The following is a 25161-nucleotide window of genomic DNA, read 5'->3' on the forward strand; positions in this document are numbered from 1 at the left end:
TTAGCATTAATTTGGTTACCTGGAAAAAATGGTAATAATTACAGGAACAGAAATACAGGAACAGAATCTGCCCACTGTACTAATTTATTGCCCGGTAATTAACAGTATTCAAAGAAGTCTTTTAAAAAATCATGCCCACATTTTAGTTATAAAACTAAAATATATGCATATATGTCCTGGAAACTATGTCTAGATTCCCAAACAGAATTTTACTTAAGGTTTATATATAAAATTGTGATTTCCATTTTTAACTCTAATATTCCTATGGAGGATGCCTACAAAGAGTGCTTCTGTATGTGACCAAATACACCCTGGGATCCTCTTTCAAGGTACATGGACTCAGCTCTGGGGAGAGCTGTCAAAACCACAGTGTTAAAACACTCTGCATTAGAGCTCCCCAGTCACTCTGTAGTGCCTACTTTGCTCTGCAATAGTGGTCTCCTGATGGTTCAGTCTGAGAAGTTTGCGATAAATCCCTTGTGGCCAGCGTACTCATGCTTCCATTCCCAAAGAAACCAGAGGAGCAGAGAAAGTGCTGCAAACCCCGTTCCTGTAAATCTAGTATGTTTCTGGATCCTTTGACACGGAGACACTTCAGGCCGCTCTAACTTGCACTTCTGACCACTTTTAAGCAGCACCGAGCAAAGCCTCCTGGAGGTGCTGCTCTGCAATGTAGAACTGAGACACTGATTCCAGCAAAGGGATTTTCTAGACGTTTTAGCAGACATATTACTTCATCTTATTTGCATCAGAAAAGTACTTTTTACAGGAAACAAGGTGGTATTTGAAATCATCCATTTTTCCACCTATATGGCTACCATATGAAACCCCTTGAAAACTTGCCGAAGCTAGTACGTAATCAAGCATGTACAGGGTAAGCTAAAGTCTGTTTTGTTTATTTACCTGCAGCCTCGTATTGGAAGCAACAACTAAGCCGTTCCTCAGGATGGAATGCCAATTTTCAATGTGTGAACCACTGAACAAAATAAAAAAGAAAGCGGTAAAATTCACAGTGTAAAATGCAAAATGACACCAGAAATCCTTTAAAACAGTAGACTCACAGCTTCACAGCTGCAAACCTCAAATGCCAGAACCAAAAAATAGCATGGCATTTCAATAACCTTTGGTTATTATGAATATATGTACTCACTGAAATGCAAAGGTACTCCCGTAGAGATTTTTAGCAGCTCGGAAATTGGATTCTTTGGCTGGTGGACTGCTGAGAAGAAGGAACTGGTGGGGAGTGTGCATAAACTTCAGTTGCTGGAAAATGTAAGAGTGCACATGTGAAGAGAAGTTGATTAATATGAAAGTATTGTATTTCCCTGATGGAAATCCTTAAGGATATCATGCTTTTCCACACAATACATGACTGCGTCTAAATATGACATGAACTAAGTTGAAACTGGTCTCACTTCCACAGTTTCCAGCTGAAATCAAATAGTAAAATGTTTTTCAGTTTACGAAACATATGGAAATTTTTGAAAATAGATTTCAGTTTATAAATGGCTCTAATAATTAAACTGAACAATTTCATCATGGTATTCTGATCAGAGCTGGCTTTGAATTAAGGTTATTTGTAAGGCTGCAGATTACTACACCCTTAATCAGGATTACTTATAAGTGGATCTCCTCGTACATCGTGTTTGTGTGCACTGCTTTCTGTACAATTCTGTATCTAATATTCTATACGGTAACAAAACGTGATGTACTTCTCACCTAATCTCAGATGACTACAAGGTAGACACCTGTATTTGAGCTACTCACATCAAATAGGCTTTTTATGAACATTATTCCCTTGACCTATTTTAGATATTCACATGATTCTAAAAATTGTGACCTGAAACTTTCTTGACTATTAGAATCCACACAATCAGTTTGAATGCAGACATCTATGTTTTGCTAGTAAACTCCCACCTAAAATGCTAATATAAGCCATAAAACATCAGAAAATAATAGAGAACCCACAGACACTTACCCTATTCACTGGTAGCTTCACAATATGTGATCTATTACTAGAAATAACCCTAAAACAAGAAACAGACGTATTAGACACGGTAACCAAACTGAACTTCTTAAAAATGTGTTATGAATGTCTACCACAAAGCACCCCGCTGCAGGCCTTTAAACGTATCAGATGGAAGTAGGCACAACCTTAATTAGAAAATGAGATCAGAGGACCCAGATAAGGTCCAGAAACAGTCCAGAACAGCTGCAGTTGAAAATATCAACATTAATTATTAGGGTGACCTTACACCAAATTACACTGGTCAAGTGATTATTCATTACAAATGGTACTTTAATAATTATTATCTCGAATCTTTATACCATTGTAGAAGAGGATGTGCAAGAGGGTCTTGTTTATCCATCTGCTTCTTTATTTCCAAGTAGGGTGCCTAGAAAAGAGTAATTATGTTATTTATAGGTTGAATTTTTATCTTACATTGCCCATGATTTCATCTATTAAAATTAATTCATGGGACTCATTAGTAGGTTTAAATCACAGTTTTACTGATATACGACATAGTAGAGTTATAAATGTCTTTTGACAAAAAGAATTAATATAGCAACAATTTTCCCTGGAGTAAAATAATAAGCATATAATTAGCATCAAAATGACTATATTATAGCAAACATTGGTGATCTCAGGGAGAACAGAAGAAGACAACCATTTTTGTTTGGCTCTTGATTAAGAAATTGGACTGGAACTTCACAAAATTAAAGTCTCACAAAGAAACCCAAAATAATCCACTTTGGTATTTTTAACAGTTTCAAGGTATAAATACCATGTCATATTATAATTTCTTTGAAAACCTGTCCTGATTCCAATCACAGTGTGAAGCACCCCTTTAAAAAACTTACTAGTCCAAGAATTATTTTAACATTTAAAAAACCCAAAATAGTAATTACTTTTTATTTTTAAAAGACATGATAAGAAATCACAGAAACGCCCAATTTTTTCAATTTTTATAAGATGTTATACAAATTAACAAAAAAATGTGAATTTTAGTTTTCAATTTATTTTATTCCTCTCCATACATTCTTCATTCAAGAATCCCAAAGTATTTTGTGAATACACACAGAACAAGAACTGAAAACTGTTGAGAGGATACATTTATATTGCACTTGGAAAAGCAAGATATATGGAACAGATTTAAACAACCAATTATAACCAGGTGGTTTTTTTGGGAAAGGAGTGTAACAGTAACCAGAAATATGACCATCAGATATGCCATGACAAATAATATGAGATTAAATCCAAGAGACCCAACCTTCCAAGTCCCCATCTATACTTAGTTGATTGAGAGTTTTGCTATAATAGAAATAAATATCATGTCATTCTGAATATCATTCAGAACACAGACACAAAATCAATTTCTTCTGCTCTGGAAGTAAAGGTCTTTGGCTTTGGTATTTCCAGAAATACAGCAGTTGGTGATTACCTCATTACAATGGCTCATTCTGCTGTTATTATCTCTTATTTAAACTTCAAAATATCTGAGTTCTACTTCATGACTTTTATTTAACTGCCATTATGGCTACTCTAGGTTTGTTATTTTGAATAAACATTTTAATATTATTAGAGTTATATAGGAAAGAGATGATACTATTGACTATTGACTTCCCAACCTGTCACAGGCAGGCAATATAAACAGCTTTCAAGTTGTAGAAACAGTGATTAAATTAGGTAAGTACTTTTAAATTCACCTGTGTCATCTCTCTGATGGAAGTGATACTGTCCAATGCTTTCATGACTCGGTCATAGTTCTTCTTCTGATGTAACGCAAAACACACAAGTAAGTTCAAAGAATGTTAGTCTTTGGCTCCACAAAAAACTGTATTCTTTGAGTGTGTATAAAACCAAAGCTACAAAGAATGTTGGGCAAATCAATTCTTTCAAACATTTCCAACCATCAGCTTTCTTCCACCTTGTACACCAACTCTCATTCATTGTCCAGGAAAATTCCTTGAAAAAATCCTGTTATGATCTTTTTTCTTTGACTTTCACTGGGATCTCCAAAACACTCCAAAAATCAGCTCATTTTTAAACAAACATTTGTAACTAAACACAGTTATCTGGACAACATGCTCTTGGGATAAATAATGCAGTGCCCCAAATAGATTTTAAATGAAATGAGTATAAACAGATGTGTTTCCTTTGCTAACAGCTCTATAAAACTTCATAGGTGCTTCAGTGGTCCCTCTGCCTGACCCTGATCTTTGCTGACCTACTGCTCGGGAACCACTACCAGACAGGTCCACCTGTCCTGAGTGAACAGGCTTAACAGTCTGTGCTTCATCCACTCCACATGACGTGTCACCCCCAGGAGCTCCGCTTTTCCCCATCTTTAGGTCTTGCCAACACACTACGGAACACCTCAGCCTCTCCTAAGAAAGAACTCCTGGCTAGCTGGTCTTTGTTCAGAAAGAGTGAAGTGCATCCCAGTGCAAGACATGCCAAGTTCTCATCTATGCCATGGGGAAATGGCTTAAAGGAGATGGAATATTCACAGCTTGAGGGCTTTCCTGAAAGGCAGCATTGGGAGCCCAAGGAGCAGGCAATGCAAGCACAGTTCTTTACTTCAAAATTGATGCTTGTACAAAACTCAACTATCAACATCTGGTAAAATTACATATAAGGAAATGACTGCTTGCAGTGAGTAAATGAGATGACGGCAATGACACTTCTGAGAATGAAAAGATGGACTGGAAATCCCCTGGCTAACATGACCTGTATCTCTCAAAGGCCAGCTTTCCTTTTGCATCCAACGTGCGCAATGAGTGAAAGACACTTAGAATATAAAATTTTGCATCTAGAATTTGTCCCTTAGAAAAGTTTCTTGGCTTTAACATAACCTACAGTTTTGCCATGGTTTAGGGATGGTATTCTCCAATTTAGTGTTCCCATTGAAACCAAGCACTGCTCACTCTCCACTTCCCCTTCCCCCTCCTCCTTCCCCTTTCCCCCTGCTGGGACAGAGAAGAGAATTGGGGGGCACAAAGGTAAAGATCAAGGGTTGAGGTAAGAACAATCAGCTGGAAACAGCAATGAGATAAGAAAACCAGCAACAAATAATATCCAACTGCTCCCTCTGCCAAGCAAAAGGGGAACCCTTTTCCCTGGAAGAGACTCCCTTCCCCCTGCTCCCAGCACTGATGTGAGGTATAGAATAATCTCCTGGTCTTAGCCATGCCCAATTCTGGCTACTGTAAAAATTAACCCTGTCCAGGCCAGAACCAGGACAAGTTTATATTCAAGTACCTTTTCAGCGACGATTAATAAAAGCCACAAAGTTTTGAAAACAGTCATGCTTCTGTTATATTCTAGAGCTGCATCTCGTAATAAAGGAGACTCCTCCACAAGAAGTCTTTGCTTTGGAACCTCATGTATGACTCAAACCAAGCAATGACATAATTAAAGGCAACTACTTACTCTGGGGTTAAAGGCCAGCATCTGAGGATCATTAGGATCAACTACAGAAGGATATGGCTCAAAAATGACAACTTTCCTAGGTGACTCTAATGCAGACCGACACATGGATACTAACAGATCAACCACCTGGTGAAAAAGAAAGACATATTCAAAAAGTTTATTCAAAATATATACTTTTATATTGTATAATTATATTATACATATTTTTATGTTATACATATAATTATATATATTATATTCCAGTCTGCTTTTTTTTACACATTACAGATACATCATATTTCATTGTTACCTATACTGCCCAAACTGTATTATCCACAGGAGATAGTTTAGGACTAAATTTTTTCCACTGACCTCAACAGGGTTTGGGTTCAGCCATGACATATTATTCCAGGCGCATATAACTAGGACCAGTATCTAGTACTAAAAGTATTATAGTATCAAATTCATTGAAGTTCTGCTTTTTCTTGTGCATGTGTTAATTCCTTTAAAATTTATTCACTAAGGAAATGAGGTTGTGCTGGTTCTGTGTATCTCTGTATAGAGATGCCAGTAAAAATGTTGCTCAAAACCAAAGAATGGTCTGTCAAATTTGTACCACTTTCTGCTCTTCTTGTGAAGACTGTAATCACAGAAACACTTGAAAACATTGCTTCTGCTAAGGCCAGAATACTGCAATGATTTAACAGTCATTTGCACAGCTCACACCAGGGGATCTTCTTTTTCCCATCCTGTTGTACAAAATTACAGCACTTCTTTGAATATCTATGATTTTCATGATTTTTGCACAGGATTGTGCATGTAATGTGCACACAGATACATATTCATGTGTGTGCACATAAGCATATACACCACTTAGACACAGATTCCCATGTAATTGTTTCAAAATACGTAATTCAGAAGTTAAAAATAGAATACAGAAATAACAAACATGAGAGAATGCAGCTTTCTGGCAGCTGTGAAATATAAATCCAGCTCATAATGAAATTCAAAATTGCTACATTAAAAAGTAGCTGCAGATTAACTCATTTCCCCCTGTTTTTTCTGTCCTTCTGAAAACATTCCTGTGTGAAAATAGACTTTTCCATGAAAGAAAGAAAAAGCTGAGACAAGCTGTAGCTAGTAGATATCCCTGGTTCCTCCCACGACTCCACATGGATCAGATGTCATCTCACAGCTCACACTCTTCTAGAAGATTTTGTACATCTGCCACTGTATCTGATCATTTGGATGGAAAAAAAATATGGTCCTTTAGAGAAGCAGAATGAAAATAAGAACAATGATGAAAGGGAAAAAGAACTGCGCTGTGGTGAGTCATACAGTTGCCGTTTTCCTCCTCTGTTCCTTCATCATGAATGGACAATTTTCTCCATCAGTTTTAATATATTCTGTTAGTTCTAGTTACTAAATATCTCACATATATTGCAAAATGAAATTACTTAAATAATGATCGCTTCCCCATTGGTTCCCTAGTTACTTTCCAGTTTATACTATCTGTATGCGTGATGAATGTTTCAAAATAGGGCATATGAACTAGCATTTACAAAGGAGACTAGCAACCAGATCAGGCAGCAGACCTACCCCTGTGTAAATGTACTACTGTGAAATTGAGCATTCACCCTGCTTCTGAGAAGCTCTTCTTAGTCTACAGTCACAAAACACTACTAGGGAAGAGCTGTTTTGAGTCCCCAGATCTCTTAATGCAGAGACTCAAAGCTGTCTTGCTTTATGATTTGCATGATGGAATACTGCCTTAAAACTGGCACAGTTCTACTCAGAACACAATCCCCAAGCCCTCCTTTAAACAAACGGTTGACTCCCAGATTGTTTCCAACTCTGCTTTTTTTTCACATCTGACTTCCTCTGATTTCACTGTTTTGAGTTTGATGCAATGCAAAACAACTTAAACTGCACAGTGAATCTAATAGAAACCTTATAATACAGCCTTGCATACGCATTTCTTGGGGGAAGTGCTGTGGATCTAGCAGATGTGCTTGAAACTGAGTGTGAACTCCTCCTCCTTAAGTGGAGGTACAGAAGTAAGGATTAAAACAGTTTCATTAGGACAAGACAACATGTGGTGATGACAATTCCTCTTATGACATCAGTCCCTCAGACAATGCCTCTCACTCTCAAGAGACTTTTCAAGTAGTGTGAACTATCAAGAAATCAGACATCTAATTTTCAGGCATTTTGACTACATGACTAATACAAGGCAACTTGAGTTCAGGCTGGAAAGTTTTAGAAAGTACCACCACTTATTATTAAGGAGAAGCCATCAGATTATTTGGAGTAGCAAAGTAGGGTTGTACACCTTAGGAAACTAGCTGAAAGCACAGAAGAAGAAAACAGGATGTGATTTCTAATGACAGGAACCTGTATTTAGGCTTCTTCACTAGACAAAATGATTTGGAGGAGGATTAATCAGACAAAATGTGAATGCCTACCTTTTACTAGTCAGCCTAAGCTTGCTAGGCTGTTGGAGAAATAACTACTGTGCTGACAGTCTATGCTGTGATTCACACTGTCCTAAACTAACGACAAAAAGAGCTCAGATGGATCAAACTCTAGAACCGATGAACTGTTTCTGCAAACAGGAATGAGAGGCTAAGCCAGATCCAATAGAGTGAGCTGGTTGCAATGCTATCACTAAAGTGAAACTTAGCAGAATTTAGCCACCTAAATAATAAACTATAATAAATATTTTCCCCAATGGGACAATAGACAAAACCCCTCATCTCTTTTAAGCACTCTTAAGGTTGTAATCACTTCAGAACTCTACAGCAAAGCTCTGTAAATGTAGAAGTACCCCACAGATCTAAAGCAAGTTCTGCATATGCCTGCAACAATGATACCTACATAAAACACTGAGTGAGAGCTAACCAGGGCCACCTCTCCTCTACTTAGTTAGCTCTACTTAAAAAAGCTTATACCTAATTCTTTCCTAATTTTAGGAAAGTGATCTTCCAGCTGTTCAAGGAGTTATTCAGTAGGAGCCCCTGTGAAACTGCTTTCAGGGACGAGGGAACAGATCAGAGCTGGCAGATCTTTAAGGATGCCTTCTGCAGAGTGCAAGAGCTCTCAATCCCCATGTGTAGGAAATCAGGAAAAGAAGACAAGATGTTGGCATGGATGACTTCAGACCACCTGGTAAGACTAAGAGGGAAGAAGGAAATGCACAGGCCATGGATGCAGGGATAGATATTCTGGGAAGAATATAGGGATATTGCCCACTTGTGTCAGGATGGGGTGAGGGAGGCCAAGGTCCAACTGGAGAGGAACTTGACAAGAGATGCAAAGAATAATAAAAAGGCTTCTGAAGGTATGTGAGCCAGAAAGGGAAGGTCAAGGAAAGTGCACCCCTCTCTGAACACGACTGGCAAAATGGCAATGGCAGACAATGAGAAGGCCGAGAAACTTGACAGCTCTTTGCCTGTCTTCACTGGCAGTCTCTCCTTCACACACCTTCATCCTTGAGCGGATGAAGCTCAAGCCAGAAAGTAGGGGAAGCAAAGTGCTTCCCACTGTCAGCAAAGATTAGATTTGAGAGCCCCTGAGGAATGTAAACATAGAGAGGTCTATGGGACCTGATAAGATGCATCCCAGAATCCTGATGGAACTGGACAACAGAGTTGCCAAGCTACTCTCCATGCTAACTCAAAAGGCATGGCAGTCAGGTGAAGTCACAAATTACTGGAAAAAGGGAGACATTGCATTTTAAAAAGGGGTAGAAAGGAGGGCCCTGGAAACTACCAACCTGTCAGCCTCACCTCTGTGCCCAGGAAGGGCATGCAACTGACCCCCCAGAAGCTGTGCTAAGGCACATGAAGAACTAGGAGGCAATTTGGGACAGCCAGCACAGCTTCACTGAGGGCAAGTCCTGCCTGACCAACCCAGTGGCCTTCTGTGATGGAGTGACCATACTGGTGGACAAGGGAAGGGCTACAGATGTCATTTATATTCTGTAAGGTCTTTAAAACAGCCCCCTCCAACATCCTTCTCTCTAAATCGGAGAGATACAAATTAGATGGATGGACAGTTCTGTGGATAAGGAATCCAGATGGTAGAGGTCAATGTCTCAGTGTCTGGATGGACACTGGTGATGACTGGCGTTCCTCAGGGGGCAATATTGGGACCAGCACTATTTAATGACATAGAGAGTGAGATCAAGTGCTCTCTCAGCAAATTTGCAGATTACACAAGCTGAGTGGTGCAACTGATGTGCCCGAAGGATGGGATGCTATCCAGAGGGAGCTGTACAAGCTGGAGAAGTGGGCCCATGGGAATCTTGTGAAGTTCAACAAAGCCAAGTGCAAATTGCTGCACCTTGGTCACGGTAACCACTGATACCAGCACAGGCTGGGCATGAACAGACTGAGAGCAGCTCTGCCAGAGGGACTTGGGGGTGCTGGTGGGTGAGAGGCTGGACACGACCCGGCCATGAGCACTCACAGCTCAGGGAGCCAAACGTGTCCTGGGCTGCATCCAGAGCAATGTGGCCGGAAGGGGAGGGAGGGGATTCTGCCCCTCTGCCCTCATGAGAGCACCCCTGAGCACTGTGTCCAGCTCTGGGATCCCCAGCGTAAGGAAGACCTACACCTGCTGAAGCAAGTCCAGAGGAGGACCACAAAAATGATCAGAAGGCTGGAATGCCTTCCTGATGAAGACTGGCTGAGACAGCTGGGGTTCTTCAGCCTGTGGATGAGAAGGCTTTTGAGAGACCTTATTGCAGCCTTTGAGTACCTAAAGAGGGATGATAAGATGGGGAAAATCTTTCTAGCAGGACCTGCAGTGATAGGACCAGGGGTAAAGGTTTTAAACTAAAGGAGGGAGATACAGGCTAGATATAAAGAAGAAGATTTTTACAGTGAAGGTGGTGAAACACCAGCACATGGTAGATGCCCCATCCTTGGAAACATTCAAGGTCAAGTCAGACAGGGCTCTGAGCAACTTGATCTAGTTGAAGTTGTCCTGGCTCTTGGCAGGGTGTAGGACTACACAGGTCCCTTCCAACTCAAACTATTCTGTGATTCCACGATTCTAAATGTACATACAACATGTAAGTGCCTGAATTAAAAAAATAAAATTCTCACAGGACTCCAGGCTGAGGAAGAGGTAGGGCTTCATCTGCACACCTCTTCCCATTTCTTATAAGCCTAAACTGTCATCCCAATGTTTGGTATCAAGATGTAGCAAATACAGCCCTCCAATGGTCTTGAGACGTCAGATGAAGAGCTGCTGATCCGATTCCACAGTCATATACTCAAGTCAGGAAGCTGGTGTACACTGTTGCAACTTTCTTCCTTTGAGGATATGCTCGTGGTTGTATTCAGGCATCTACCTGAATAGTTTACTTCCAGTGGCCAGACTCACTAGTGCTAGTTAAAGTTAAAAAACCTGAAGGTTTGCTCTTCTAAAAAACCCATGTTGCTTACTGTGTAGAAGCACAGTAACCAGAAAATTGGAGACAAGAGCACTTTTCCTTAAGATGTGCAAAATTTTAACATAAGATCTTAAGGGGACCTTAAACATAAGATCCTTTAACTTTCGTTTTTAATGAAACATTAGGTTAGTGATTTGGAAGCACAACTTAAAACATTTCAAGAAAACACTGATAGGGCTATAACTACATCAATAACTGAATTTAGAGTCAGGAAGCACACTTACATTAAATTCCTGATCCTTGAGAAGAAGAAAGAATCCTATGTAGCAATATCAGTAAGGACTTTCCCACTGCTATTTGATGAACGAAACAACAGATGCTCAGTGGATCCCTGCATCCCAAGACCATGAACAGGAAGTAACTTACTAATTGCATGAGCGTCGTAATGGCTCATTAGGTGAAAATAAATGTGAATTATCTCCAAATTACAATGGCTGCCTTTATTAACAACCCAGGTGACCTAATTGAATACAACAGGACATGAAAACACAGTTACTCTAATTACATGGAAGCAAAACAATGGAAACACCTCATTAGTACTGTTTGAATACACCACGCATAAACCAGTGCATTTACAGCTATAACAGAGGACAAATAAATAATACTTACCAAACACTACTCATATGGTAATACAAGTCAAAACACATACTGGAAGAGACTGAGAAGACTGAGTAAACTACAGAAAACCAACACGTATTAAACATTAGATAATCCTACCTGTGCCCCAGTTGCAATTTCATCTGCAGCTTCGTTCATCACTCCTAATGTTTGAAAAGCAAATACACAGAGCTCCCGTTCACAAACAGTGGGCTATACAAAGAAAGAAAGTTAATTTTGTTTTTTTTCTACTTTTGAGTTCTTGCTTTCAGCATGTCATACCTACAACAAAACCCCCACACAATTAATGCTAATTCTTCATATTTTAACTGCAACTTTAATTTTAAATAATTAATACGTATCAATTATTGAGGAAGATACATTAGAGAAACATATTAATAACCTGATGATCAAGAGTGAAGAACTCTAATACTCCTAAGTACTCAGACAGGCCAAATTTAAAAGAAATCCCAGCACAGTCACAAAACCAAAATTACAGGCATAGTACCCAAACATTTTTAAGACTATCTATCAGAAAACTTCCTACATAATTAAACTTAATGGAGAACAAATCCAGAAGCTAATGGAAGCAGGTTTAGTCTTCATAGCTTCTTACGCTGTTCAGAACACACACAAAACTCTGATCTGAAAGACAAATTTCTTGAAGAGGCTATTTTTAATTTTTGACAATTTAACAAATTATTGATAAACTCTAAGAAAATTCATTATATTTTTACAGCATAAACACTGTATTTTGAAGGGTACTTATTTTAAGAAATAAAGGTACTTCCATTCTTTTTTCAGGTATTAAACAAATAAAAGCCCCTTGTTTTTGAACCAGGTTTTGCCTATTAAAAAAAAATAATTCACAATGTCATCACAAATAAAAAAGCTTTATCTAAACTACATATTGAGTGAGAACTGAACATTTTGCCTTCATAAAGCAAACAAAGCAGAAACAAAAAGGAACACAGCTTGACATAAAGAAAATAGGAATGTCTTCACGGGCTTCCAAACTGTTTACAACCCTCACAGCAACTCCATCTTATTTACTGAACGATAATTAGAGGACCAACTTTTTAAAGGCTCAAGTAATATCACACAATGAATTGTTATAAGCGTTCAAAATGAACACACAGTTGAAAGAAATACAAATTAAAACCTTCCTTAAAACTACCCAATAAACACAACCTTTTATGACAATGTTGAAAACAATCAAAAATACTTCCTGGATACTATTTATGTGAATGAATTAAATTCTAGCTCACTGAAACTTAAACTTATCTTTGCGATACTGAACTTTTGTAACTAAAAGTTCTGAGTCTAGCGATTACAACAATTACTAAAGCATTTGTTGTAGTAGGCTTTGAAGTTCAAGCCACTGCCTCTACAAAGCACTTGCAGAAATGAAAAAAAATTAAGTACACAAAAAATCCCCTAAGATTTAGCTGAATTCTGTTTCAGGCAAGAGCTTTGCCAGTAATAAGCTGTACTTGTAGTCACTTGTTTTGCAACACTTAAAAACATTAATTTGCTGGGTTTCAAAGACTCAAGACCTGAATAAACATCTGAAATCTTCTGGATACAATCTCACTCCATTTGCTTTACAAAAGCTATCATCTTTCAAGTCTAAAAATGTCACCCATTTGATTTAGTTTATCCACCATGTTACCTTGCATTAGGCAGCAGATTAAGCCAAACATGATCAAACTCTCTGTGCCATGGCAAGCTGGACAAGAGGTATCTATTATTGTCATTATTCTTGGGTTTTCCACATTTAGAAGATGGTTAAATAATTTTTTCAGTTGGGGAAGTATGTCAGCACTACCACTTTAACTATAATAATCAACAGCATACACAGACTTCCTTTATTTCAGAGCAAGGAATAACTCTGGAATAGCAGAGCAATCTAAATCTGTCATGAAGAAAACTTTTAAGAAAATACTTATTTTTGATATTTACAGTCCAAGCAAAGTAAGTTATCCTGAGACTTAACGATGGCAAAGGGAACACAGGATTTGTCACCTTTACTCTTTTCCCTGCCCCTCTGTTATGATCCCAGAAGTGTCTGAGCATCTGGAAGAGCGAAGTCAGGAAAACAGCCATTGCACTTATGCTTGACATTTGAAAAGCCCTTTTTTTTTTGTCTCAGGCCGATACTAGAGAACTCTAGATAATGAGGAAAAGCAAGACAGCAGAATTTCAGCCCTGAAGTGGAACAGAAACTTCTGTTAGGGTCAATACAATTCTTCTCATTTTATGTATTTGATGAACCTTTCTGTCCCCTATATACTTTGCCAATACAGTACAACGGGGAAACTAATCCCAACCCTTCAGCTAGAGGGACATTTCAAGAGTCTGTCTTCATATATCTAGCCTGGATGCCTTTTAACCCACACTACAGTCATTCAAAAAGCACTTCTGAATACTGTTTCTGAAATTTGTCTCAATTTAACAAAATCAGATGTTTTTAACTTAAATTTCCCACATGTGTTAGCAGTGTTAGTGTTATTTAGCGTATTCCAAGAGATGTTGGTATGGCCATTTCTGTGTCCTCTACTCCAGTCACTAGTTAAGCTCAACAATTTAAACTGTATAAATCCCTACAAAATGAAAATATTACCTTGGTATTAGGAAGCAGATGTTTGAGGGGGGTCTTGTTTGTCACACACTGTGACTTACCTATTCAGCTTTACATTTCCTTATTTTTGTTTCGCCTGCAATTCTGCCTGCTAGAACCAATGAAAGCATATGAAAACTAAGTTAATAAATCAGTTCTAGAAGGCAAGAAAACCACAAGCTTTACCGGGAAACTGGGATTCAAGGCTGCTCTTAGTCTGCTGTTAATGTTTTGCATGTTGACAGTGTGTTTCCCTTTATGGTGTCCACTTTTCTCTTGTTATAGGATGTGAGCCATTGGGACAGGAACAGTATTGTTCTGACTTCAGATCATAAATATGAGAAATGCCCCTAGCCACACTAGACAAACAAGAACACCGCCACTAACACATTTATACTACAAATTATATTCCCACGTCATCTTTGGATACTCTTACTTTGGTTCATGTATATGTAATATTCAACAAGCTGAACTTTCTAAGAATTTTTGTGTCTGAACATGAAATATAGATATGTTCTTACTGATGTGGAATTCACATCCACAAATGTACAGATTAACCACCTTTTCTTACATTACTATTTTCCGTTGTTTTCGAAGGGAAAATAGATGACAAAATAGAGTTTAGACACTTAAACATGTATTTCTGAATATGAATTTCATCCTAGGTGCACACAGTGTCACAGATTACAACCACCACCTTGAGGACACAAGCGCTGACAGGCTGGGGGACTTTGTTGTTCACTTCCTGAAGAAGGCAACTGTAATTCCTCTCACCAACACCAACTGCCAGGGTCTCACACAGACTTTATTTTTTCTCTTGAAAATAGAAAATTAACATAAAGCCATTAGTTTTCACCGAACTATTAGCTAAGTGAAGATCACTGGTGCTGAAATACTATTAGGAGGATCATTATTCCAGTGGGGAAAATCCAGAAAAAAGTAAGACATGGGCAGTTAACCTGAGACTCCAAATGCTTGGTGACAGAACGTAATGACAGAACCAGAAAGCATCTTCTGAATGTTTGAAGTTTTCAGACTTTTCCTTTAGCCACCCCCATTCTTTGCATGATCAGTAGCTCCCACCCAACTGCTGCTGTGGTGAAAAAAGCACAGAGTTCCCATGTGTTACAACGCAAATGTCACTTCTTTCTGCAGTGACTGAGACTGGCAGACACACAAACCACCTACACACTATGATATATCCTAGTTCCTGGACTAATACACTACCTAAAATATTTTGTAGACATTCTTTCTATTTGAAAAAGCTGAAACTTTCACAGCCTGTATCAATCTAGCAACTTTTTAATGTGGGCTGCAGCTGTGCTCAGAGCTTTCCTGTATCCTGAGGGATATCACACAGACACCAATGAGGCTAACATTTAGTTGACAGGAGATGCTTCAGGGAAGGCTCATTGCCTCACGCACAGCAAATGTAATAAATGGTGAAGGTGAAACCATTAGTGACCATTCCACTTTTCCTAACGAAAGCAACAGACACGGAAACAAAATGGAACTTCAAATCACTGTTCCATTTCCTACTTTCCACCATGCCAACTCTTAGTTTTACTGTAAGGTAAACTCTCTGAATGGTCTCTCATATTCATGTGTTACATGGAACACACTGCTCAAAGTCAAGGGAGGTACCACAGCTGCAATCTGATACAACCTGAAGAAAGATGAGAGTAGACAGTGGCTGAGTAAGAAGTGTCACTTGTTCTGTTTGGTTTTGTTTTGCCTGGTTCAAATTTGATTTTCTGTGTTTCTTGGGGATTTTTTCTGCATCTTACACACTTTTAAAAATATATATTTTTACTTCACAGATATAGAAATAAATGCTGAACAAACAAACATTATAGAATGCTAGATGGGCAAGGTGCACTTTGGTAAGTTGTTGGCAGCAGGAAAAGCTATACTGCAGTCATTTTACTCTGTCAGTAAAACATAAATTGTTTGAAATCTATTCTATTAAAATACGGGTTGTCGCTGGAAAAGCTTTTTTCATAAAAAGAGATAAAACCAGCCTATATTGTGGAGTAAGGATTAGAAAGACCACAGTGTTATTCCACAAAAATCTTGGAATTACACAAGCATCTTGGCTTAACTCCAGTCTGACTAAACATATTTGTAAACCTAACACTTTCCTCCACAGTTCAGTGATGTTTTTTCTGTTCAAGAAATTTCCCAGGACTAAGCAGCACACTCATTTCTGAGACATCAATGCTTCTGTGTTTTCAGTGGTGTCTTAAGACTTGCATTCAAAGCACAGAGAAATCCAAGACCTCTTCAAGTCAAAAAGAACCCACTGAGGGCAAGATGTCATTCATAGTAAATAAAACATAACTGGGCACTTTGGGATGAAAAACATTTTAAAAAATGTAGTCTTACTAATGGAAGAAATGTATCAGAATTACAAGACTGTGCTTATTTTTACAGCTAAATAACATTAAAAATTACAAATATTGCTTTACAGTATTTTACTGTTCATATTTTATGGGAAGAATATTAAACAGCAGAAATGTCTGCACCAGAGTACAAACTTCAAAGAAACTAGCTGTAATATTTAATTTTGTTGATTTTTCACTAATTCCTCCTTTGTTCTATGGAGGGCTCAGTCTGAGGTTTCAACACAAGATGGCACTCTAAAGAGTGTTTCTTCTTTACTGGGAAAAAAATACTGATACACAGATGGTCTTTTAATTACCTTATTGAATATATTCTGAGATTTTTTTTGTCCCATATAATTGTCTCACAGGTCTTTAAAACCCATTCAATCATGCTGTTCTATCAGTGGCTTTAGTATTTGCAAATGAGGAATTTGGGAAAGTACAGAACAGCAAGAAAGACATTAGCTTTACCAATTACACTATGTAAAAATTGAGTAAGATCGAAGAATTACAGAAAGGCTGAGGTTGGCAGGGCTCTCCAGAGGTCATCTAGTCTAACATCCTTGCTCAAGCACGGTCACCTGGAGTCAGCTGCCCTGAACAAACAGCTTTTGAATTTCTCCACAGATGTGGACTCCACAACCTCTCTGGGAAACTTATTTCCATGCTCAGTCACCTTCAAAAAGGTGAAAAAGGTAAAATGTGTTTCTTGTTTTTCCACTGAAACCTCCTGTGTTTCAGGTTGTATCCTCTGCCTCCTGTCATGTCACCGAACATCACCATAAAGGGCCTGGCCTCATCCTTTTTGCACCCTTCCTTCAAGCGTTTATAGACCTCAGTAAGATCCCACCTGTGCCTTCTTTTTTATAGGCTCTCAGCCTTTCCTCCTATATGATGTGCTCTAGCCCCTTTAATCATCTTAGTGACCCTTCAATGGACTTTCTCCAGCAGCTCCATCCCTTTCTTCTGCTGAGGAGCCCAGAAAGGACACAGCGTGCCCTCACCAGGGCTGCGTGCAGGCAAGATCAGTCTCTCCACACACACACAGAGAATTCTATTGCTTAAGGCAGCCCAGGATACCATGAACCTTCCACACCACAAGTGCACATTGCTGGCTCATGTTCAAGCTGGTGCCCTTTTCTGCCCAAGCCAAGCTGCTTTCCAGCTGGATGGCCCCCAGCATAAACTGGTGCCTGGGTTTGTTCCTGCCCAGCTGCAGGACTTTACGTTTCTCCTAGTTGAACTGCAGGAGGTACCTGGCAGCCCACTGCTCCAGCCTGTCAAGGTCGCTCTGAACAGCACCATCGCTCTGGAGTACCGCACACTTCTCCCATTTTTTTCATCATCTGCAAACTCTCTGAGAATACACCCCGAACCATCATCTAGGTGATTAATGAAGGCACTAAACAGGACCGGACACACTACTGACCCCTGGGGTACACCATAAGTTGCCGACCTCCGAGTAGATTTTACCCCACTGAACATTACACTCTGGGCCCAGACATCCAGCCAGTTTTCAGACTACCCGCCCCATCTCCTAAATCAGCCCATGCATCAACAGATTGTCTAAAAGGATTTCACAGCACACACTGCCAAAAGCCTTACTGAAGTCCAGGCAGACAATATCCACTGCTCTTCCCTCATCTACCAGACCAGTCTCTTCCTCACAGAAGTTTAATCAAGTCAGTCAAGTATGAATTCCCATTGGTAACTATTCATGATGATTTTCTTGTCCTTAATGTGCCTGGATATAGTTTTGAGGCTTAGCTGCTTCATCACCTTCCTACAGATCGAGGTGAGGGTGACCAGCACGGATTTATCTGGATCCTCTCCTTCTTGCCCTTCTTTAAGAGAGAACTGACATTTTCTTTCCTGCAGTCTTCAAATATGATATCACATTTTTATTACACTTCTTTTAATCAAATCCTTAAATATAATAACCACTTTCGTTAATGACTCATGATCTCATCACATAAAATGTTTGTAATAAAAGTACATGCTGAATTCCTAAGACAACTTATTTCTCTGCTATTACACCAGCAAAACTGTTGCATTATTAAAATGCAACTTAGTCCTTCCATAGAATATTCTAGTAATAATAAAAGGAAGAATTTTATACAACATTAAAAAAAGTTAATAGCCTTCTAACATTGAACCAAATAATGTTTAGGTTTCTTTATTACATTCTTAGATCTGCTTTGGAAAATACATTTTTTAGCTAGATGAACCAAACCAGATGGTTGAAAAGGACCTTTAGAGGTCAGTCAGTACTTTTATTCCATCATACAGTAGTAACTTTATCTAAACTTAATCCAAAATTTTAGATAAAGCTGAAGTAAGTTTTTCCTAAACCTTTATCAAACATCGTAACAGGTTGCTTAGAGAGGCTGTGCAGTCTCCGTCCTTGGAGATCTTCAAAACCCAGTGAAAGGCAGTGAATGAAACAAATTCCAGTTTCAGGTATTTTTCACTTGAAACACATGCCCCATGTGAAAATATTTCTGTTCTTCAGAATGGGTTTTGTGGAAGTCATTGAACTTTCCTAATTTAATTTCTAATATTTAATCTAATATTGTAGACTGACAGAAATCAGGATGATCTATGTAACTATTTCAACAACAGAGATGTGAATGATATACCAAGTGATTGAAAATGTTAGGGGGAAAAAAAAAGCATTTCAGAATATGTTACTGAAACAGTCAAAGTCTAGCCATTAATTACAAACAAATAACAGCCTATTCTCACTCATCTGAACAACTTCTCTGTTGAAAACGAATTCAAAGACAGTAAAATAAAGGCTAATAATTCCAATGATCAGATCCTCACTTTGTTCAGTAGATTTACCAAGTCTGCCTTCTGTGTGTCTCCTCCATAAAACCTGTGTTTGAGCTCTCAACAACCCTTTTTCAAAACAGAGCAAGGAGCTACTTCAGAAGCTGGCAGAGGTCCTGAGAGCTGTGTAGCACAGGTTGCCTTGAAGGAGGATGCACTGTGATTCTTTATATGAGTTAAGGGAGCTGTTGGGATGTGCAGGCTGCAGTCCCAGCACTTGATAATGTTTTCAAAGCCTTTTTTTAATCTTTCTGTGAAAAGTGAAATATGCAGGATTCCGATAATCATTAGAAATGACTGCATGAAACAGTATTGGTCCATGTTATGTAAGAGCTTAAATAAATACTTTTATTCTTAGGATCCATGTATTAATTGCATTTTTCCTCTGCTTTGCAGAACAACTGCAAATCATTCCTCACAGTGATTTCAAGCAATTTTCTGATTTTTGTGGTACTCTATGTAAGTGTGTATCTCTAAATATCCAGTTCGGCTTTTATAACTTCTGGTGCACTGCAAATAATCCTTAGACCTCACTGTGCTTTTGAAATAAATACAGAAGAACCATCCTATGATGAGAAGTTTCACTCATCCCCATCTTATCTAGGAAAGGTGTGAATACTTACAGGAAAACATTGCCTACTTTACTACTGTGTTTTTTTCTAAAGGGGATGGAATGAAGCAATGGACTCTGGGTCCTTATAAAGAAGAGTGTTACAACTCCATGATACGTTATAGTAGTTTACCAAGACTCCTTCCATTCCAGCAAATCCTCGTTCTTCTCCTTCACAGCAATATAGATGCAGTTCAAATGTGAGGGCATTAGGTTTGGGCATGTTCTAAGGTCACCCACCCCATCTACCTAATGCGTTTTGTTTTCTACACCCACAAACTTCTAGTAAATACACAGGGTTTTTTTATTTTTATTTAACACAAACTGTGTTAAATACACAGTTCCTCTGTGTATTTAACTCTGGTCTTCTGTATTTCAGGGAATTTTGGAGCTCAAAAGACAAATGGCTATTCTCAAAGAATATTCACTTTGCTGTGTTAAGAAATTCCTAAGAGAAATCTGAGAATTTCTTACTTATTTATCTTCAGTAAGCCAATAAAGCAGCCCCTTTATTTATCCTCAATAAGGGACCAAGATGGCCTAACAACACCCAGAGATTTCAATGTACAAAAGGATCCCTGAACCAGCAGGGAACATTAGCATGATTAAATAATTACTGAAGCTCTGGAGTAAGGCAGATGTCCACTGTAAAAGCATGAAGTCAAACATATGCAATTGTGTCATGCAGCTGTTCTGCAACAGAACCTTCCATACAATGATACACCTGCTATGTGGATCTAGTGCTTAAATTAAGCCATACAAAATGAGATATCTTGTTGTCATCAAGTGGTTGTTATCTTATGGGAGAGAAAACGTCAAGATTTTTAAAAAGTAGCTTAAATTGAAATAGATATTAGAGCCAGACTATTCCCACAGAAAAATTTATTTAGGAAAATGAAACACAATACTGAGAAGAAAGCTTTCTGAGAGAGATTAAGACACTTTATAAAAGACAAAAATTATAAAAGATAAAATTATAGCCTGCAGAGAGAAAAAACTTTATCTCTCAGTTTCACATGGTTTCTTCAGCTGTTGTGAGCATGAGACATCTGAATTGAGCAAGTCAGTAATAACCAGCACAAAAAACTATGTACAGCATTAAGAGTTTGTAAGTAGGTATAGCACTTCACAGCATTAAAAGACTGTAATTGTTGTGTGATGGCAATTTTGAGGTTTTTAAACTGCATTTATGACAATTAATAAACGACACTATAGTTCAGGAAGGGCACCAGGCTAACATACAGAAGGATTAGAAAATCAAAGTTTTCTGTGGCTTCTTTATAACTGCATGAAACTCCATAAAATATCAGAAAATCAAGCCTACATAAATATTAAAGTATCTTTTCAAGCAATAATTTTATTATGCTTTTATAAATTCATAGGCCTTCTTTGCTGTTGGAAAAAAAGGTCAAAAATATAGAAGGGAAAGTCACCACAAAGGAGACATGAGCCTGTGTGCATCTGTGTGGAGGAACAAAACTTTAAAGGGAGAAGCTGATGAATGGCCCAGAGCTATTTAGTCTGCGGCACCTCTGGTAGCACAGCCTGCTACAGAGAGAGCCTTTGGATGCAGGCATCTGTAGAAAAAGAGATCTGGACACTCTTGCTAAGCACACCATAGCAAGGCACCTACCGTTACAAAACACGGTGAAGTTACTGTGCTGTCAAAACAGAGAACTCTTTACAAAGGTCACGGATCCTCAGTAAGGCTACTCTGCATGTAGCCTTGTCTTAAATGAAAGCCTGCTGTATTCTTGTAATAAAAGTACTCTGTTTCTGAGATCTGCTCTTGCAGCAGTACTAAACATAAAATGCTCTTTCTCTTCACGTGCATTATATAACTAAACATGTATGCATGTATGTGTGTGTGCAGCTGAAGCATGTCAATAAAGCTCACAAACTGACTACTTTAAGCTTCCCCTGGCCACTCTCAGGAGAGTGAAGCATAGATTTCCTTAACACACTCTACAGCAAGCTAATGCTCAATTCAAACTGAGATCCTTCCTCACCTTCTACAGAACTGCAAACTCATTAATGGCTCTATATTGCTTATTGAGTCATTCAAGCATACACACAGCATGCTAAATTTCTTCCTGGTATCTAATTTTTCCTAGGTTACATAATGACACTCTTTCATTTTTCCCAAGCTTGTCAGGTTATGCTCCTTCAAAGGCACTGATGAATATATGTTCAGGGGCAAATATGGTTGCAGCTTCTTCCATTGTGAAGTGCTGACAAACTCTTAAACAGACAGCTACAAAATGACCCTTCTTGAAATTGAAGACACAAAAGAGTAATTCTCGGACGTTTTAATCTTTATGGTGGGAAAAAAAGAATTAAGACTTCTCTTATTTAGAGCAGATAACTTTCCATTCAGTTTTTTTTTTTAGTAGAATAAATCCTACCATTTGCTTTGACCTATGGATAATAGATAAACTCCAGTAAGCTAAATAATTATGTTTTTCAAACTTTACTCACTCTCCAAACACTACTGACTTTGATTTATCTCATTCTGTCACAGGTAATATACACAGCAGTGCATTCAAAGACAAATAATAAGGAACTCATGCCTTTTTTACAGGTTCTAGTAAGTATTGGCTACTGAAAAGTATGTCAGAAAACCTTACTTTTAAAAGATAGATATGAGCTTGAAGAAGCAAAAATAACACCTGATTGGATATCCAAAAGTACAGGGGTTTAACCGTGACTTTAAACAGCGTTAACTGGATATATGTATGCTTTTTCAAATCCTGCTAGCAGCCTATTTGCACACCCTGCCTGCAGTCAGAATACCTGACCCTGGTGCCAGTCAGTGTCATGGGGAACCACACTGGAGTGATTTCTGCTACCAGGTAGAGCAATAATCCTCCTGAATATAGTTCCATGAAACTATCATAGATGAGGTCTGCTTCAGCTTACGTGCAGTTGCTTCCCACACTGTGCAGAAATTGTCAGGTGTCAGACCATTTGCACACTGGAGTTAAATTTTCCACAGCTTTAATCTTTTAAGGTTATTCATGCTTCCACTGGATGAAGGGCAGGTGAAACAAGAGGATTCTAAACTGCAAGACCAGCCCTAAAGCTAAGAACTGTATTCTGTTTCACAAAGCTGCACTGATCCAGCAGCTCCAGGCAGAATGTGTCTCTCATGACCCATCTTACTCTTTTCCACGGTACACATTCACCAACTGCATGAGAGAGGCTACAATGATCAGCAGGCAAAATTCTGTTCCCAGTCATATGGGAATGAAAGGAAGAGCTGCCTAACTGGCCAGACTTTGTGCATACTGAGCCACAACAGTGCCCCTAGACTAGGCCACTGCTAGATCAGGCACTTCACAGAGCATCTCATTCTACTGCCTTTTTTATCACATTTGAGGGTGGCTCATTTCAGCAGCCTGTGAGAAAAACAAGGTCAGAAAAACTTCACAGAGTGGTGGCATTAACACCAGTGTATGTAAATACCATAGTCATGGCTTGATAAAAGCTCAGGGATGAAGTGTCCTAAGCTTTCAGAAGAACGCCAGTGCACTGGGAAAGCACCCCAATGCACTTCTCTGTGTTACCTGGCTGTGACTACTGCAGCACAAGAGTGTTCAGGGAAATACATGCCCACTTCATATTTCTGTGGTATGATACAAATCTGTTTTCTCTCTCCCTTGATTCTAAGACCTTTTTTTTTTCAAATTTACAGCAAAATCTAATTCATATGCTTTACAATTTTGCATCTCAGAAGAATATTAGAATGAAACACATTTGAAATAATTCAACAGTTCTCCAACAGGTTTGTAAGGTCCACAGCTATTTAATGCACTATAAAATGTGTTGTTTACCAGCAGACCACTTACCCTCAGCATAGGGCCATTCTGGAACACATGAGGTTCATCACAAACTACACAGTATTCATTCAGCACTGGTATCCGCTGCTCAGCAAATTCAATAGTCTGAGAACAACGAAAATAAGAATAACAACATCTGCTTAAAAATAATTAACAGTCAGCTCATGCTCCACAGTGTTTCATAAATGAGTAAGATATGACATCCTACCTGCACAAGGAAGCCACGGTCTCGCACCGGAATGCATTTTGCACCATAATTTTGCTGCAAGGGAGAAGTTGAGGCAACTTCAGTGTTGGCAGACTAATTATAAGGAAACAGTAAAGCATTTATAAATTTTTGCATGTAAATATGTTAACCAAACAATTTGCAGCTAAAAAGATCTCTCATTTGCGTGAACCAGACATTAAAAATAATCAATCCTTTTACTGTTTACTGGGTGTGGGGTACGTTTTAAGTATTTCTTTTTAGTTCTTAAATCTGATGAAGTATCTCACCATCCCAAAAACTTCAGTCTCAAATGGAAACACCAGTGCCTCCACTCCATCCTAATAAACTATTGGTAACTTCCATTATGCTTTCACTGCGTATTGTCTATCCAAATATGGGCTATATGTTAAGGCTTGAAAGACTACTGTAATTCTCAGCAACGCTGAAAACCTTTTTATTTTGTATGTACTAAGGTCTCACTTCTGCAAACACTGCACTAACAGATCTTTATACTCAGATACTACTCAAATTCTTTTTTTTTCAGCACACAACAATATAAATTAGAAGTAACTTCTATTACAAGAGTCAGTAAGGTTCAGACTTCCCTCCAGATTGACATCTATTTCAATCAAACCTTGTTTTGAATAAGAGATCAGCTCCGTTTACAATGTTTTGGGGGGTTTTTTTATAGGGTTATTTCCGTTCATTTCTCTACTGTTTAATTGCTTAACTGCTTTTCCATTTTTCTTCTGGGCAACAATACTATTTGTATTCATATATGAGAGTAATATTTTAGCTGAGAATTGAAGAGAACTCAGTATCTTGATTCATCACTTCTACATTCCACTGATTTCAAATTGCAGCTAGGCACCCAGGTAACCCATATATCTGGTGCCTGCATATAAAATGTGAAATAAGACTGCTGATGCCCTTCCACTAACATGAGTCAAACTGCATCTTACCATGTATGTAATGATCTTCCCTCAAAGTAAGTGTATTCAAGCAATAAATTATGGGTAGCTTTGCAGGCTGCCAAGCAGGGCTTGCCTTTCTTCCCTATCAGCTGATAACATCAGTGATGAAACTTAGTCAGCTCTTCATTATCTTACAAAAACCAAAGGGACTTTTCCTATTAACGTCAGAAGAGAGAAGTCTTGCTGTGTTAAAACATCCTCTGCTGAATCAGAAAAAAGTGCA

The 25161-nt window shown here is 38.5% G+C and overlaps 1 protein-coding gene across 2 annotated transcripts in view; it reads right to left on the reverse strand.

Moving 5' to 3' along the window:
* PARP8 (poly(ADP-ribose) polymerase family member 8) overlaps positions 1–25161 on the reverse strand; it is a 134570-nt gene that overhangs the window by 16936 nt on the left and 92473 nt on the right. For both annotated transcript variants that reach the window (XM_048291388.1, XM_048291387.1), the window contains 9 exons: positions 23965–24018; positions 23766–23861; positions 11592–11684; positions 5435–5560; positions 3709–3774; positions 2329–2396; positions 1979–2027; positions 1151–1263; positions 904–976 (listed from right to left, as the gene is read on the reverse strand). In XM_048291388.1, coding sequence (XP_048147345.1) covers positions 904–976; positions 1151–1263; positions 1979–2027; positions 2329–2396; positions 3709–3774; positions 5435–5560; positions 11592–11684; positions 23766–23861; positions 23965–24018 — 738 coding nt within the window. The remainder of the gene's footprint in view (positions 1–903; positions 977–1150; positions 1264–1978; positions 2028–2328; positions 2397–3708; positions 3775–5434; positions 5561–11591; positions 11685–23765; positions 23862–23964; positions 24019–25161) is intronic.

This window comes from Corvus hawaiiensis, chromosome Z (assembly GCF_020740725.1).
Source record: "Corvus hawaiiensis isolate bCorHaw1 chromosome Z, bCorHaw1.pri.cur, whole genome shotgun sequence".
NCBI classification, from domain to species: Eukaryota; Metazoa; Chordata; class Aves; order Passeriformes; family Corvidae; genus Corvus; species Corvus hawaiiensis.